We start from the raw sequence: 17,504 nt of genomic DNA on the forward strand, positions 1-17,504 counted from the left end.
GATTGCATGGATTACCCTACAAAACCTAGTTTAGTCAATATCTTTTGTATTTTTAAAAGTAAAACCTACATGTCGTTATATTAAAAAAAAATGAGAAAGCTTTAGCAAATTAAACAAAATAATTAATGAAAGAAAAAGAAACAGATCTCAAATGTTCTTCGTCGTCGTTGCCAGTGCTGTTTTACCTTTTTAAACGACCTATCTCGCAGATTCTCCCTATCTTACTGATTGAAACTCCTCTCTCTCTCTCTCTCTCTCAAATTCAAACTGTGTTGATGAAACCAAGCCCACAACCACACACCTTGGGTCAAGCGATTACGGGCAATCGTCGTTAAAGGGAAACAATATAGGTCGCAACCTCCGTGGTCGTGGGTCCTTGCTCTCTGTGGCTTTGCAATCGAATAAAAAAACGGCGCCAAACCCACCACCATGATCATGCAGGTTGCTGGCCTCGAGTAACCAGAGTTTTGGGGGCGCGCGAGGCAAGCGAACCCAAATCTTTAGGTCATAACCTCCATGGCGGGAAATCCCAACCTCGATGCAGAGAGATTGACAGAGAGGCATAACACGAGTAATTGAAATACTTAAAAATTATTTTTCTCATTTCTTCCATTTTGTATTTCTAAAAAAATGAGTAAACGGGAGTGTTTTCATTATTAATAGAGAATTGTATTTAACGTGGTTGTTGATGATGAAGACATTTTCCATTAATGCATTTTCGCAAGGAAGACAATTAATGCAATAGTTTGTGGTCGTTGATTTTCCATGAAATAGTTGGAGCCTATTAGTATACAGAGTGAGTGGTTATACTATATTGTCAATTCTTGAGTATCATCCACCTGATTGAATCTCAACTTCTAGTACATTACCTCGCTTAGTATATCAATTTTGCGAATCGATCTTGGTATATCTAGCATTACTTAAAAACTTTATAGGATTATGCAAAAGTATATTATGAATGCCTACAAAATGCGTATACCATATAATAGGTTAGACCCTAAATACGTGTTGAATATGCACCACCATTTAAAAACTCAGTTACAACCAACCACATCGCTTAATACATCACTTATGCGGGCCAGTCTTCGGACACCTAGTTATGCCTCAACTTCTTATATAAGGGAGACATCCTGGCTCGAGCTGAACAACTTGCTCCTCATGGAAGAACTCGCATCTTGCGCTTCCTCCTCCTTACTTTTCCCTTTTCATCATAAAGCCTCACCCACTCTCCAGCAACTCGTCCACTTGATCCTCCAAACCCGAACTGAGGAGTGGATTTACTTCATCTTTTGGCGGCCCTCAAGAGACAAACACGGCTGTCTCGTCCTCACCTGGGCCGACGGCCATTTCCAAGGAACTACAAGAGACCCATTCACATCCAAACACACCACCAAAAGGGTGCTCGAAGAAACCCAATGTCTGAATGATAAGTTCGCTCACAGTAGCGACATCGGTGACCCTGAATGGTACTACATATTCTCGGTTGCGAGGTCATATTCATCCGAACATGGCCTTCTGGGGAAAGCATTTCGCTCAGGAGGTCACGTCTGGTTGAATGGTGAAGACCGCCATGAGCTGGAGATGTATGAGTGTGATGAGAGGGTCAAAGAAGCAAGAATGTATGGAATCAAGAGCATAGCGTGCATATCAATCCCTAATGGTTCTGGGGTTCTTGAATTGGGCTCCTCAGAGATCATTAAAGAAGATTGGAGCTTAGTTCATTTGACCAAGTGCCTCTTCCCTTCTCGTTTCTGGAACCCTCCTGTCGATCCTCGTGGAGAGAACCAATCCAACGACGAATCGGCACTTGTCGATGCCAGCAAGCGTCCATTTTCTAAACCTGTCGGCACGGCATATCATAACATATCTAAGAAGAGCTATCGGAAGAAAATAGTCGACGACGACGATAAAGAATCTTCATTGTCGCCGTCGCTGTCAGGTCCCTTGAGCCACGTGGAGGCAGAGCGGCAGCGAAGGGATAAAATGAACCAGCGGTTCTATGCGCTCCGTTCCGTCGTCCCCAACGTGTCAAGGATGGACAAGGCGTCTCTCCTTGCTGATGCCGTCGACTACATCAAGGAACTCCGGTCCCGGATCGACGCATTGGAGTCCAAGCTCTTCAAGTACGAGCGCTCGTCTCCGAAGCGCCTCAAGAGTGATAGGGCTGTCGCTGACGTGAGTGAGACAACGTCGCTTCTGAGCAACAACAGCTCGACAATGGCCTCAACGACGTTGGCTGTCCCAAGGCTGAGTGAGATGGCGGTGGAGGTGAAGGTGTTGGGGCCGGAGGCGGTGATCCTGGTGCGGAGCCCCAATGTGGGGCATCCGTGCGCGAGGTTGATGGACGTGCTCGAGGAATTGGGGTTGGCGGTCCGACACGCCAGCATGTCGTGTGTGAAGGGGATGATGCGTCAGGATGTGGTGATTAGGACTCCGGTTGACTGCTTGGTCAGCGACCATTCCATGAGAGATGCCATTCGGAATAAGCTATGCAAGTTGTAAATTTTATGTCTCCATTGTATTAAGGCAAGTACTGATGTTTAGTAGTGTGAACATTTTCTCCTTATTTTTTGATAGAGTAAAATTCTAGGGAAAATTATACAAAAAGTCATAAACCCATTACACTTTTACTAATTTAGTCTTAAATTTTTTAATTTGCCAATTCAGTTTTAAACATTTTCACTTCTTGTTAATTGAGTCCATTCGGCCAATGGACTGAATTGTTAAAAGTGTAATAGATTTATGATTTTTTGACAATTTTCCCTAAAATTCTCTATCTATGTTTGTAAAGTCAACAAAAGATAAATACAATAGAAGTGCTCAAGCCTATATGCATATTTGCTCAAACTCATATGCATACTATCAATGTGTTTGATAAACTTTTCCTGATTTAACAAATGGGTCATGTGTCTTTTTTAAGAAGAACTGTGTTTTTCTCTACCCAAATTTGAGAGACTTTCTTGAACCAAGCCTTGAGATTGTAGATTACAAGTATAGACATTATTCACTTATAAATCCAACTAAAAATAGATAAGTGTGATATACATGTTTGGACCTTCGCAATCAAATGACCAATTGGAAAAAAAGTTTCTTCCCATTCAAGTATGGAGAAAGACATAGCCATATCTAGAAAATGCCATAAAGTTGCTCAAATAGCTCTAATTTCTCGTTGGCAACGATGACTCCTAGATATGCAACAATTCATGAGAGAGAGAGAGAGAGAGAGAGAGAGAGAGAGAGAGTTCATGATCAAGAAACATTTTCAAACGTGATATTTGTTTCAAATTCAGCGATGAAAAGCATAGTCTACCCTATGCATAACTGCTTCATGAATTATCTTGCATGAGTATCATTACTCTTCGTGATATTGTTTTGTTTTTTGTTTTCCCTGTACTTACTGGAAGAATTAGTTATTACACAAGCACAAATGTAATTTCCCCTTGCTGACAATGCACAATCTTGGTGCAGTCAGTTGAGATGGTTGAGGATTTCCGACTTAAAAATTGGATATTGCCTATTCGAATCTTACCACACGTGCAAATTGCTCTGTGTGAGGATCATTTTTAGAGGCCAAAGGCCTAAGTATAATTGGTTCGTGGGATTTTAGGATGTTTAATGTGCTTTTAAATAATCAAGTCTCCATCCTCACACACTTGGATTATGAAAAGAGGAAAAAAAATTATGTAATTCTAGGAGTGGTTGAAGAGACTAAAAAATAGTTCCTTTATTGAGGAACAAGTGGAAACAAACTCACACTGATACTATTATAAGAAAAAAAGACAATACACTCACCAATCACCGCTCTGAGAATTCCACAATTATTTTTATATTCCACACTATACTCACTAACACACATCACTCCCTCACGCCACTCATTGCGCACACGCCGCACACTTACACAACACTCTTCCACACTAGTCTTTCCTTTTGTCTCTACACATACTTAAGTTGGCAAGGGGAGTGCTCCACAAGAGCTCAACACGGACTTTTCCAAAATTACATAATTTACCTACTCTTCAAATAATTTTCAACCACTTCTCTAAACTATCACTTAAGGGACCTCAACACCACAAACATAAACTACCTATTGTAGATACTTAGTGTTAGATAAATCTATAAAGGTGGAAAGAGTGACGGCGGTTCTTCAATTCTTTCCATCAACTTAGTGTAAACCTTGCAATCACACCAAGTTGCCTTCGAAACTCTTCAAATTTTGCAGTTCCAAGTCCTTCGTTAAAGATGTTTGCAACTTGGGCGCTCATCTTGGTATACTCCATCTTTATCTCGCCTTGTAATGCTTTTTTTTTTGCGGGAAGTGATAATGTACTTCTATATGCTTGTTCCTTGCATGGAACACTACATTCTCTATAGTCTTTTGGTTGATGAAGATTTTCCATTAATTATACCAGCCACATGCTCTTTTTAGCTGCCATTCCTATTGCTCTATACTTAGTTTTTGTTGTAAACAATGACACAATCGGTTGTCTTTTATTGCACCATGATACTACTATTGATCCTAGATTAAATATGTACCCATTAGTTGATCATCGTGCATCACGACCTCCAACAAAGTTAGCATGATGATGGCCTAATACCTCACACAGTGCTTCTTTCTTATATAAGAGCCCAAAGACAAATTTACCTTGTATAACTTGAGAATGTGCTTTAGTGCATCCAAGTGAGGCTTTTGTGGTTGCTCCATAAATTGGCTTGCTTCGCCCTTGGGAGGGCTTGGCCGTAATCTCCACTCTCCCTCTTTTTCTCTTTCTTTCTATCTTTTTTGTGAAGACTTAAAGTCTATATATTGTGTAAAGTTAGGTTTCTCATTCCCTAATTCAATTACGTGGGCTCTTTTCTGCCATATTAATGGGCTTGACTCTTATTTAAATCCTTATGGGGTTAATAAAATTAAGCTAAAAAAGTTATATCTCTAATGCAATTATGTGGGCTTAACGTAACTCATTAAACTCAGAACTTCCCTTTTCTTCATGTAATTTTCGGCTATTGCATGATTCTATGGGCTTCAAATTTTAATTCCCTCATGGGCCCAGCCCAGATGAATAATTGAGCTTAAAGCCTTTTACTAAAGTTCATCAACGCTAGTTCAAATTATATGCAATTTTATGAGCCTATATATTAATGCAAAATAATCCGAATAATTATATGCAATTTAATTATTTTTTTTAGGGAGCAAGGTCGATCTCTAATTTTTTAAGAAATTATTAGTTAAATGGATTGTCAAAATTCAGGTGTCTACTATTGTCGAAGTATGTGATCCTATTTGTCATCAAATCCAGATTGTGCTTTCTTTCACTCATAAGGGTTGCACAACCCTCAATCAATAGCCGTTGGGATTGCTCGACCCCCAGCATGCAACCTAGCAGTGCTCCTCTCATCGTTTGTCGTTTCTTTTCAAATATCTATTTTTTGCTTCTTCTTTTTTCAATATTTGTGTTTTTGGTATTTGTTATTTGTCAAAATTTTTTTTGGTAAATGTCACTATAGGGTCCTGTCAGCATTAAGTGACGACTCAATGGCCATTTTGGCATTTCCATCTATACGTTTGATAGAATGATCGCTTCAAACAAAAAAACAAGTAGCTTGGGGGTCCAATTACAAAAAAAGAAATAATTCAGAAACCTCTAGCGCTTTCACTTTTTCTTTCACACATATATTTGCGCGTTTTCCTTTCGGATGATCCGAGGAAAGCGAAAATGAGCAACGACAGGAAACATCATAGGGGTCATGCCCATAGTTTCATAGTTGGTACGAATGGACGGAATCGTGGAGAGGAGGTTCAACTCAAGCAGCCCACGAAAGCCGTCGCACGTGGGAACAGGCCTGTTCTGTACTCTCTGGACTGTGCCTTTGAATTCGCCTCGTCCTCTGATTGACGACCATTCCCAAAATTGTCCAGCCCTTTGACGGAACGAAGTTGATTTATCTGTAGCATTTCACGCATGTGTTATCATGTCTGGGTAATTATGTTGGTGTTATACATGACCTGGCGCTTTATTAGGTAACAAACTTATGTTTTTATGTCGATTCTGAATGTGTTCACATATAGATTTATGGCATTTTTGTTTATTTGATATGAAATTTTAAAATAAATATAGGTTATTCTAAAGCCCACGGATGTGGAGGGATTTTGGTTTTGATATGGTTTCAAGACCTTATAGGATAGATTTCAGATTCTCAAAACTTACAAGGAGTGCCCTACAAGATAAGTTTCAAGGTATGGCAATACTCTACTCATCCAGTGTTCATTAGATTAGGGCCTCAGTGAAATTAGGTACTTTTTCACACTTTTCTTTTTTATGACTAGGAAGCCAAATCGTGGAAAGGGGAGTCATTGCTCATGAAATGCTCCACAAAACCAATGAATCAAGCGAGTGACACGAGCCATACTTAAGTTGGGGGAACAAGCTTGCGCCATTGGTCAAAGCGGGCTTTATAGGAAACCAACGCGTACATTACACATGCTTAATCCTTGAAGAGATGGGAACAACGAGGTCGGAATCATTATAGAAACAAGAGTGACAAGGACAATAAATCATATCGATATGAAAGCAAGTTAGAAGGGTTGGTTTTGCTTCTCTTTTCGACAAACGTGGTCATTACCGTCATGTGAGAATGATGGTTAACAGTTCGATCCTAGACCACTTGATGTTTTCTGGTCAATTGGGAGGAAAGGACTTTCTCAATAAGCGGACGGAGATTTCTCACTTGGGCATCAAAAGAGTACAACTTCAATTTCTCTTTCATCCAAGAATTATGGGGTATCCTGTAGCGTGTGTATCATTACCACCAAGAAAATTGTGTGATAAGAACATGTATTATCTACGCTCATGTCAAAGTATAGAGCAAGCAAAATTGGCCGATCTCATGACAGCGAGTGAATGTTTCGATATAAATTATGCATATGTGACAGAAGCTACGCATGCTTATGTAAACAACTATTGAAACAGATCGTTTGTTATTTATTAGAAATGATAAATTTATTGGGCATCGTATGAAAACTTGAAAGTTTTGAATGTGAATGATCTTATTAATCTAATTCAAACTTCGTCTTGAGGCTCAACAGTTTCAAAGTAGTAGACTTTCCTCGCCCTTTTAGCGTTCTGCCCAAATCACATGCTCTCACTCTCTCCCCCCAACAAGCATATTAAATCAAATCCTAAGACTTCATATCAAGGAGAGTTAGGAAAGAAAACCCGAGCTCCACTTCAGAACCACTGACCAGATGGCAGAAATCACATCTTCCGCTTCTTCTTCTTCACTAGTCCCTCTTCCTAAAGAAACCTCACTTAATCTCCAGCAATATTTTCACTTCTTACTCCAGATCCGACCTGATGATTGGGTCTACTCCATTTTCTGGCAGCCCTCGAGAGACGACCGTGGCTGTCCTGTCCTAATTTGGGGCGATGGCCAATTCCGAGGGATGAAAGACCTCACACCCAAGAACTCCACCAATCAAAGGGTGTTCAAAGAGGTTGGGACACTTGGCAGCGCCGGTTTCAACGCCTCCTCAAACATGGATACTAAGCTGGTCCAAAACGAGGTCAGCGATCTTGAACGGTACTACATTGTGTCAGCCACGAGGTCGTATTCCTTCGAGGAGAGCATCCTCGGGTGGGCATTATGTTCTGGGACTCACATCTGGTTGTGTGGCGAGGACGAGCTCGGAATTTACGAGTGTGAAAGGGTTAGAGAAGCAAGGACGACTGGAATCAAGAGCATAGTGTGTATATCAACTCCCTGTGATACGGGGGTTCTTGAATTGGGTTCCACCAAAAGACTCCACGAAGATTGGAGTCTAGTCCGCTTAGCCAAATCCCTCTTCACTTCTCATTTCTTGAGCACTGGTATTACTCCCCATGTCCATGAAGAGCATCAGTCCAATGGTGTTCCAAAGGAAGCATGTTCCGCGTTAGACGGAACTGGCACTTCACGCTCTGACACGTGTCCTTCAGAAACGTACGGGCTTTTGGGTTCTAAGAGGGACTTAAAAAGAGTGGGCGTGTCGCAAAATATCACTTCCTCTAACAAGAGCGTTACGATTGCAAAGATGGAGAGGGATGAAACAGAGATAGCCCGGTTGCCATCGCCTTTGCGGTTGAACCATGTGGAAGCTGAGAGGCAAAGAAGAGAGAAGCTGAAGCAGGGATTCTACGCCCTAAGATCTGTCGTCCCTAAAGTCACGAAAATGGACAAAGCCTCTCTTCTCTCCGACGCAGTGAGTTACATCAAGGAGCTGCGATCAAGGATCGATGAGCTAGAGGGTGAGCTCAAGTTTCCACCCCCAAAGATCGGCCTGAGCAAAGTGGCCGGCCGTTTTGGTGATAAAACTGAGCCGATATCACCAGTTAGCAAGATCGGATCGAGCCCTTGGCTGAATGTTGTCAAGGGTTTGAGCAAGATGGAGGTAGGAGTGAAGGTGGTAGGTGACGAAGCGGTGGTTTGGGTCCGGAGCCCGAACTGGGACCACCCGGCTGCGAGGCTGATGGGTGCGCTCAAGGAGCTGCAGCTCGAAGTCCACCACGCGAGCATGTCGAGCGTAAAGGACATGATGCTTCAGGACGTGGTGATTCGGACTCCGATTGGGTGGGCGAGTGAGGAGAGCTTGAGAGATGCGATTCTTGCAAGATTGTGCAAGGTCTGACTCATGGTTAAGGTGTTGGTTGTTGTGCTTCTGGTTTTGTTATGTCGTTCTTAAGAATTGAACTTGTGTTGTTAATTCTTCAATTGTAGTGCTGTTTGTCTAATTAACTTGTTTTCACAATCATTCCATATTTGAGTGTCAAAGACTTTATATTGCCGCGACAGAATCCCAGTGATGGTCCGATCTAGTTTTTAGCTTTTGCAAGAGTAGTACCGACATAAAACATTATAACGTTTTTTTCATTTAGTGATCTGACCAGATTATTTTAGAAGCCAATACTTTGGACGTGGATCTCATTTATATAGACATAAAATGTAGTTTTGACAAATATTTTTTGTTAGTAAATAGATTTTTGAATTCCAAATTACTGCTATGGAGAAGGCCACAATAGTTAACTCTGAGTCAATTTGGATTATATTTGTACGTCGTGTATTTTGCTCAAATTACACGTTAGACTTCTTCAAAGATCTTCCACCTTGTCCCTTGTTAAGGTGTTTATCGACTCTTCTTCTTTTTCTTTCTTATATATGTTTTCTTTTTTTTTCGGTTAGCCATTAGAAATTTTATGAGTTATTGGGACATATTTGAACAAATTCTGCATATGGCGCGCGAACGATGGAAGATGGGTGATTATTTATAAAGAGTGGGACAGAGGTTAAAGTGAATTTACTGGAGGAAGAAAAAGTTTCTTCATCACTAGAGTTTCATATAATTGTGGTGTAGTATAAAGCATCTTTCGTCATATGTTCCAGTCCACATTAGCAAAGTTTTATTACTCCGTCACCGTCGGAATCCCCTTTGTTTCAGAAATTTCATGTTCGTCATTGTGGCTGATTCTAAAAGGGTATAACGCGTCTTGTCCCTTTTTTTTCCGTGACAATGGGGAGTCTGTAAAGTTTTAGACGCTTGACTAATCCCTGATTTTTGGGGATGCACCACATGGGTTCCCTTCTTCACTAAAATTGCAAGAAAATTTCATGTCCAGATTCATTTGGCTCTTCTTGCCCTTTTTCATCTTGTTCAGTGTCCATAACAACCGAGAAGCGCTATTCATCCCTTGAGACGGCTAGACAAATTTACTCATTTAGTAACTTTATTCAAGACGTGCATACGATTTTCGCGACTAAAATTTGATAGAGTTTCCGCTTAGCCGAACTGCCAATTTTTTTTTTTCTTCGTGTAACAGAACAATCAGTACTTCAAATACGTATGCATCAAACAAATCTATCTCCTCCATATTTCCATGACCGAAATATGTACACAAATAATCATAGGTGTATTAGCCCTCACCAACATCAGCATAAGTTCACTCCCGAATAGGCTTACATTACCAACAAAAATACGATGAAATATTATCATATTTAACATCCTAAAGAAAGACTAGCTAAAAAGGGTGTTGAATATTTGTCCTGTAAGAAAACAACTACCAGATCGTATTAATTCAGAGAGACATATCGAATCAAGTTGATAATAACTTGACATGGATAAATATAAGTATTTACATATGTTTAGGTACAAGGACACTAAAATAACTAAAAAATTTCATATGGCTCTCATTTTAATGCTTAAAATTTTTGTTGGCTCACTTAGGTCAGAAAAAACGAACACTTGAGTATTTTGGAGGAGAAATTCTGGAAAAAGATATTGCGTGACTTTTATAATTAAAACTTTAGTATGAGTTGGTCTCTCTCTTTTTTTTTTTTTTAAACCGATCCATGTTGACATCTTAAACTATGTCGCATGAATCGACATGGCTGTTTTGTCTAAAAATGACGTCGCACTGTCACTCTCAAAATAGGCCATCTTCCTTCCACTGTTGTTCGACGCTTGCCTCGCATGTGAAAAAACAACTCCCTGTATCTGTTTTTTGCTCACCGTCCTCATTGCTCACTCACTCTGTCAGGTTCGTCATCCTCTCTCACCCGCTCAATTAGCCGGAAAAATTGGGGCTTGGTTCTTGGTATAGTTGTGGGGACGACGGTAAAGGATTTGAGCAACTGTGAAGTTGCTTTCGTGGGGACTTCAACGAGGGTTTTGATGTAGGGTTTCCAATTTGGGAATTTCATGGTAAGTTGTGATTTAGGATTTATATTTGAGGCAAAATATGTAGATGACTTCGTGTTAAGGTATATATGCTAACGGCACATCAGGGGCAATGTTAGATGGAGAAATTAATAAAAATATATTCATGTTACGACAACCCAAATTAGAGTTAGTGCTTAAATGGTTACTTTTTTTATTTTATTTTAAAAATGTGATATTTAAGTAAGCAAAAAAAAAAAAAACTTTTGGCACTAATGTAAGTGATAACTTTTGGCTTAATTCATATATTCCACTGAATAGAGGTACCTTCTACCTATTTTATGTATTTCGCTGGGTCAACATGGTTAATCTCCATCCTTACAGACGAATTTTAAGACAAAACATCACTTTGCGAAAGACTGTATGAGAGTATGATAAAAAAGACATAGCGGTACAAAACATTGCTCCCCGTTCTTGCAAGAGTGTATATAGCGCCCCACAAATAGAAACCGGTCGCGGTTTGTGATCAAAAGGAGATGGTGTTTCACTTGTCCACGACTCGGGAGACAATAATGCTTTCTAAAGAATCACACGTGACATATCAATGTCTTAAACTTGTAGTAAGCCATAATGCTTTCTAAAGCATCATATTTTACACGACAAATTTGTCGTTTCTCCTGTCACGGCCCCGGAGAGCAAAGCGGTGGATGGAGGGGGGCCGGAGGGATTTTGGGCATTGTCGTGTCATAATCAAATTCATGTCCGCGTATATGTCATAGCCTTTTTTCCCATTTGAAAAAGGAACCTTGGATGGGAGAGGCGTGCATTGAGGGGGGCACGCGTGGGAGCGATATGACGAATGCCGTGAGGTGTTTCAAAGCTAGTTTAACTAGGATTGATTATGTGCTTCACATGGGAGAATGAGATAAAATCTTAATATACCGCACATCCATGTCAAAAGCATCCGTACGAGTGCAAAGACTTTTCATGATGAGCATCGCAATAATTAATGTTGATATTAGATTTACATGTAGATTCACATGTTATATAATGTCTGGAGCCTGAAATCATATATAAAATTTGACTCGATTGGAGGACGTAAACCGGTCCGCATTGGGTGGGGAAATAAAGGGAAAAGTCCTCGTTGGACTTATATATGTTGTGTCCCCAATTTCCAATCTGCAGTTGGGATTTTTATATTAAGCAGTGGTGTGTTCCATAATTATCCAAAGTTTGACCTAGTCATAAGAAAGTAGATTCCATAGGAAAGAAAACGCTGCAGGACGGTGGGGTCCTTCGGGAAAACGCACAAAGAAGTCCCAGTTCAGGCGGCACGAAATATCAGGCGATTTTTGTGCGTGAGAGAGCTCTGCTTTGGCGAACGGTGACTTTGCCGTTAGCTTTACGTCAAATTAAATTATTTATTTAAGCTTAATCTAAATATGAAAAATACTCAAACTTATGCATAATTATAATTTTGATTTTCTAATTATAGTGGATTATTTGTCACCGATTTTTCTCGTAAACTTAAGTACTGACACTCGAATTGGACAATGCAAATCTTTGGTATTTTTTTTATATTATTTATCATTTTATTTCTTTAGTGATTTAGTGTTGATTTAATTGGAAGACATTTATAATTTCTGTATTAATATTACAACGCACCTGTTTTTCTCATCATCAAGGTTAATGATCCCTCTAAGTCTCATAGCGGGCAGCACTGGTGATTGTTATTTTCCAACATAGCAGGTTTTTCTGAATAGTATATCAAGACATAAAAGAAGTGTAATGGTTGTCGATTTTGGAAAAATGATCTGTGCCTCTAACTAAATCTATTGAATGAAGAGAATGAAGTGATTTTACTTAACTTGGCACAAATTGTATCAAAGCATATGGGATTATACATTTGTAACGGATAAATGTCTCGCAAGTTCAACTACCCATGCCACGAAATACAAATAATTTCATGTTTGAACCACCATCATTTTGATAAAAAAAAAAAAAAAAAAAGAAGAAGAAGAAGAGAAGAACCACCAACCTCATTTCATGTATGAGCCTCTAACATGGTCCATGGGTATTCCTTAACTTTTCCAAGGGGGTCCTTCAGCATTAGTTGTGAATATATATATATATAAACTTCTGTATAAGCAAGCTAAAAATATTGAGAAAGAGGATAATTTTATCTTAATCAATTACCAATATCCATAGTTAGAAACAAAAATAAGAAAGGGTCAAGACATTACCAAGTTAAGAAATTGACTGAGATTTCACACGTGACATTTATTATCTTTATATCCTACATATTATCAATTGACGTAGAATATTCAGGATGTCACAGTAAGTCTAATGTTAAGACCATGAGGTTAGCAACCAAAGGGAATAATTGTCCAAAAAATACTAAACTTATTGTGCGGCAGCTAATTCGGTCATAAACTTTTCTTTGACCAATTTAGTGCTAAACTTTTTGATAATTTGCCAATGTAATTCTTCCGGTCAATTTGGCAGAAAATCATTAATGTGGACGCTATGCGTCCTACATGCATGACCGACATTAATGCATATGTTTTTTTTACAATTTCTTTTAAAAGTTTTCTTAATGTTTTATGAATGTTTTCTTTATTTTTTCTTTATTTCTTTCCATTTTCTTTATTTTTTGTAGTTCCCTCCATCAATTGGTGGCCATAGCCCTCACTAGATTTGGGCAAAGACATTGCGGTTGTTGCCAGCCACCGCCCTCACTAGATTTAGGTGAAGATGTCACGGCCCTCGCCATCCACAACCCTCATCCCTTGTTGGTCCTCACCAACCTTCGCTTGTGGCTGGCGAGTGTGTCATGGCCTTGCGACTAGTGGAGGGAAATAGGGGAAAAAAAAAGAAAAATTAAAGAAATGAAAAGAAGGAAAAACTCAGAAAATATTTTAAAAATTGCGAAAGCCATCCTCGTTAGCACCGGTCATTATGCCATGTAGGAGGGCTAGCACTAATTGGACTGTTATGTTAGTGATTTTTAGCCAAAATTGATTGAAATAACTATATTGTTAAATAGTTAAAATGTTTAAGATAAAATTGGTAAATTAAAAAGTTTATGACTAAATTGAGCGTTGTATAGTAGATTTAAAATCTTTTGAATAATTTTTTCGCAACCAAATAAAAACCAATTATATTCGTGATCTCCTAGCTGGAGGCCTAAATTCGCACGAGCCATTATTGGAGCTGGTGGTCTCACTTTCCTGACCACATTCAGGTCCCCGAAATCCCCCCTTCCCAACTTAGAAAATTCTGCATTCGTCCACTTTTTTCCTCCATGAACTGATGAGGATTGTGGAATAAGTCGACGGGATTTGCACGTTTCATGCTGCAAATCTTTTCCAGCTGCACAATAAGCGAGTTAACTCTGTCAGAGTATTTTTGATTTAAGTATATGAACTGAGATATGCGTCGAGTCGACGGGGTTAAAAACCCTTCAAAGAAAAAGAATATGTAGACATTAATCATGCAACTCCATCCAGATCCCAGCGAGTCCCGTGGTCGTTTTGGTTTATCTTCTTGCTTGATCGGGAGCGTGCCTGATGCTGGCGCAACTCGTATATGTGCCGATTGTAAGGTTAACGTTCATTTTCGCGGAAAAGAGAGACCTAGGACTGGAAAAGAGAGACCTAGGAATAGGCAATGTTTTCCACATGTATTCCTTAATTTGAATATAGAGACAGTCCACCGGCTTGGTCAGTGTTTTCCTGGCCCCTTGGTTAGGAATCGGCGTTCATCAGGTAACCACAACCAAAGCAAATTCAATTCCAGGAAGAGTCAAACTCAGTATAACACGCGTTGCCATCAAGCATGGGCAGCCACGTTTCCGTGAACGTACAAATTGCTCCGTCCATACATGTCGAGCAAGACTCTATTCATCGGGGGGTAGGCTTGATCTTATTGTTATATTGCTTGGATCGGAAAGGATTTGATTTGAGCATGAGATTTGTCGCGTCCTTGAGGGCTTCGACAATAGAAAATCTTGATCGTATAAGCTCATTTTGTCCTCAAAACATAATAGAAAAAAGCTCTTGATTTAGAAAAGACTCTTGCATTGGCCCAGAGTCCATGCACCCAAACCAATCAAAGCCAATATAAGATGAGACCTATTTGTAAGGTCTACATGATCAACATTTAAGATGGAGTCGATTTATGGACTAAAATCCGAAATGAATTTATGAATTTGTCGAATTATACATTTCTCAGCAAAATTACAAGCTCTCACATGCTAGAATTTGAGTGTAAAATTGTTCTTCTTGATCCCTTCATAAGTTTGCTTCTCCATGACTACAACACAAAATTATCACATCATCATTAGAACATGTAAACCAAGTCTATCTAGATTGTTGATCATATGTACTTGCTAGTGTGACCTACATAATTCCAAGTTCTGATGATCTTCATCCACATAGTCCAAAGATTATGCAAAAACTTCTCAAACACACTTAAAAAATCAACGAAATCCCTAGAGAAGCATCTGCCTTGCATCGAACAGTTGAGATTTCATTTCATTTCTTTACGTAATTGATCGAGCACTTGTTGTGTGCCACGCCTCAGGTCCTTTTCACGGTGCCTTCCTCTGATGGTGAAAATGGACAACGTCCACCGACAGAAGAGCGCGATAGCAAGTAAATTTCATGGACGCAAATGGGAAGCACATCAGTGCACCCATCCCATGTGGTGTCATGTGGCATTGCCTCGAGTTGTTGTACGGAGCCTTCCTCTGATGGAACCAACCTGGAAACTGTCCATGGCAATAAAACTTCATAGACGCAAATAGAAAGGACCTCAGCGTATGAATACAAGGCTTCCAATTCACCCATCCCATGTGGTGTCCTGTGGCACAGCTTGTCCTAATCGATCAAGGCAAGGTCGAACCCATGTGGTTGCGAGGTGGCCATTGATCCATTCATCGGGGACCATAGATAGTTGTGGGGATAAAACCAACCCCCCAGCCAGCCCCCCCTTCCCAAAAATACGCAATCCTCACAGGCCTCATCCCAAAACAAGGAAGAGAACATCACCCCCGGGAGCATTTTACATGTGCGTCTCAGCTCGCTCGTCAACTACGAATGATAGCAACTCCTGGCCCAGTTCTTGTCCTGATTCGCCGATCGCAGAGGATGAATCTTCGCACTTTTCGGGGTCCCCGTTTTCAAAAGCAGGTAGGTCGTACGAAGTGACCCACGATCAATCTGACTCTGTGGCTGGGCAAGTTGTCGATTGGATTAACCACTCGACGTTGCGAACGATCTTCTCAACAAGTACTGTTTTGACACTGTTGAGGCTTGAGTTTTGAAGGTCTGGGATTGCTGATTCATGGACTCCGCGGTTTATAATATGCATCTGGAAGAGAAAATGGATAAGCATATTAAGAGTGTCATAACTTTCGTACTATATGTGGCATAATTTTTTTGCACTCACTTGAATGTTATATTGATGTAAAATCCATCACTTAAATGTCATTTCTAGCAAATCGTCCTAAGTGATTTTTTTTTTTTTTTCTAAATGTTCCATTTCAGGTGGGAATTTTTAAAATAAATTGAAATCCAACATGGAAATTTTTGTCCAATGTAGTAAAACGTCATCATTTCTTCCTATATCTTTAAAAGCTTTCACAATTGTCCAATAAAAAAAAGATTTCTTCTTCTTCCCAATTTTTTTCTTACAATTTTTTGAACAAAATATCAATCTGTGTTTGAGTTCAGATTTTTATTTGGGTTCAATTGAGGAGTAAAGTAAGTCTACTTTTTATTTATTTATTTATGGTTCTAAGACCAGTAACTCCGCCGGTTGACTCGCTTCTTTCAAATTGTTTCTCATTATTAAGAAAATGTAACAAAGATAAAATACGAGCTTGTTTTATAGCAATAATAATTAATCGTTGTTGTTTTAAGGTTAATCTATTTACCCGTCTAGATAATATTTTTCCTTGTTCACTAATAAATCGACTAATTAAACTCATGTTTCGACGTTGTTTTCAAACCCGCTCTCTCTTTTCTTCAAATGACACCATTTGCAAACTCTCTCTTTTGTTACTTAAGTGGTCACTTTTAAAAAATTGATGAACCTAAGTTTTCAGTTCTAAAAATTTATGATACTGAAATGATCATTCGTGAAATTATTGGAACTTTTGCTATTTTTCAATCAAACACTCAAGCGACAAATGTTTTTCTTCTCAAGTGCTGACTTTAGCTTTCTAATACGTTACATCAAATGATGTATTATAACTCAATTGACAAAATTGAAAGTTTTATGATTGAATTGACAAAAATACAATAGGTCTATAACTTTTTGAATAATTTTTTCTTTGACTGAACTTCAAAATTCTTGTCAATAAACAAAATTTCTCCCTTCTTTGTTTAGTTTCCCGCACCGGCCATTCTATTTAACTAGAACCCATTCAGACGCTCCGTCTGCCATCGAAGGGGTTCTCCTCTGCTTCTGCGGTTTTAGAATCCAAGTTCTCAAAGATGACTCTGCTTCCCTCTCCCAACATCTCTCTCATCCGTTTGGCTTTTTCAGTCAAAATTGCACATGGAAGTCAAGAATTTCAAGTTTCACAGGGTGAAGTCTAGTAACGTCAAGAGTCGTGAATCAACCAAACATTGACCAACCCATTGGGCGTGCAGCAACACATTATGATGGCACTCACGGATTCCCATAAATCTTTCCCTTTTGTACCGCTTAGGATGGGATAGAAGATTCAACATAAACTCAATCTTGCCAATCTAGGTGAGATCACACTTGTGCTCTCCTGTCGTATTTTAAGTGGAGTCTTATTGAATTACAC

General features: G+C 39.4%; 2 protein-coding genes across 2 annotated transcripts; both read left to right on the forward strand.

Annotated features, from left to right (window-relative positions):
* The first annotated feature begins 1,071 nt into the window (after window positions 1-1,071).
* On the forward strand, window positions 1,072-2,502 carry LOC104446164 (transcription factor MYC2). Its single transcript, XM_010060060.3, has one exon. The coding sequence runs from the start codon at window positions 1,072-1,074 to the stop codon at window positions 2,500-2,502; it is 1,431 nt and encodes a 476-aa protein (XP_010058362.3).
* Window positions 2,503-7,441: 4,939 nt separating this feature from the next.
* LOC104446165 (transcription factor MYC2) lies at window positions 7,442-8,662 on the forward strand. The gene has a single exon (XM_010060061.2). It carries the CDS (start codon window positions 7,442-7,444, stop codon window positions 8,660-8,662), a length of 1,221 nt encoding a protein of 406 aa, XP_010058363.1.
* The last annotated feature ends 8,842 nt before the right edge of the window (window positions 8,663-17,504 follow it).

The sequence above is a fragment of the Eucalyptus grandis genome, chromosome 11 (assembly GCF_016545825.1).
Source record: "Eucalyptus grandis isolate ANBG69807.140 chromosome 11, ASM1654582v1, whole genome shotgun sequence".
Lineage (NCBI taxonomy): Eukaryota > Viridiplantae > Streptophyta > Magnoliopsida > Myrtales > Myrtaceae > Eucalyptus > Eucalyptus grandis.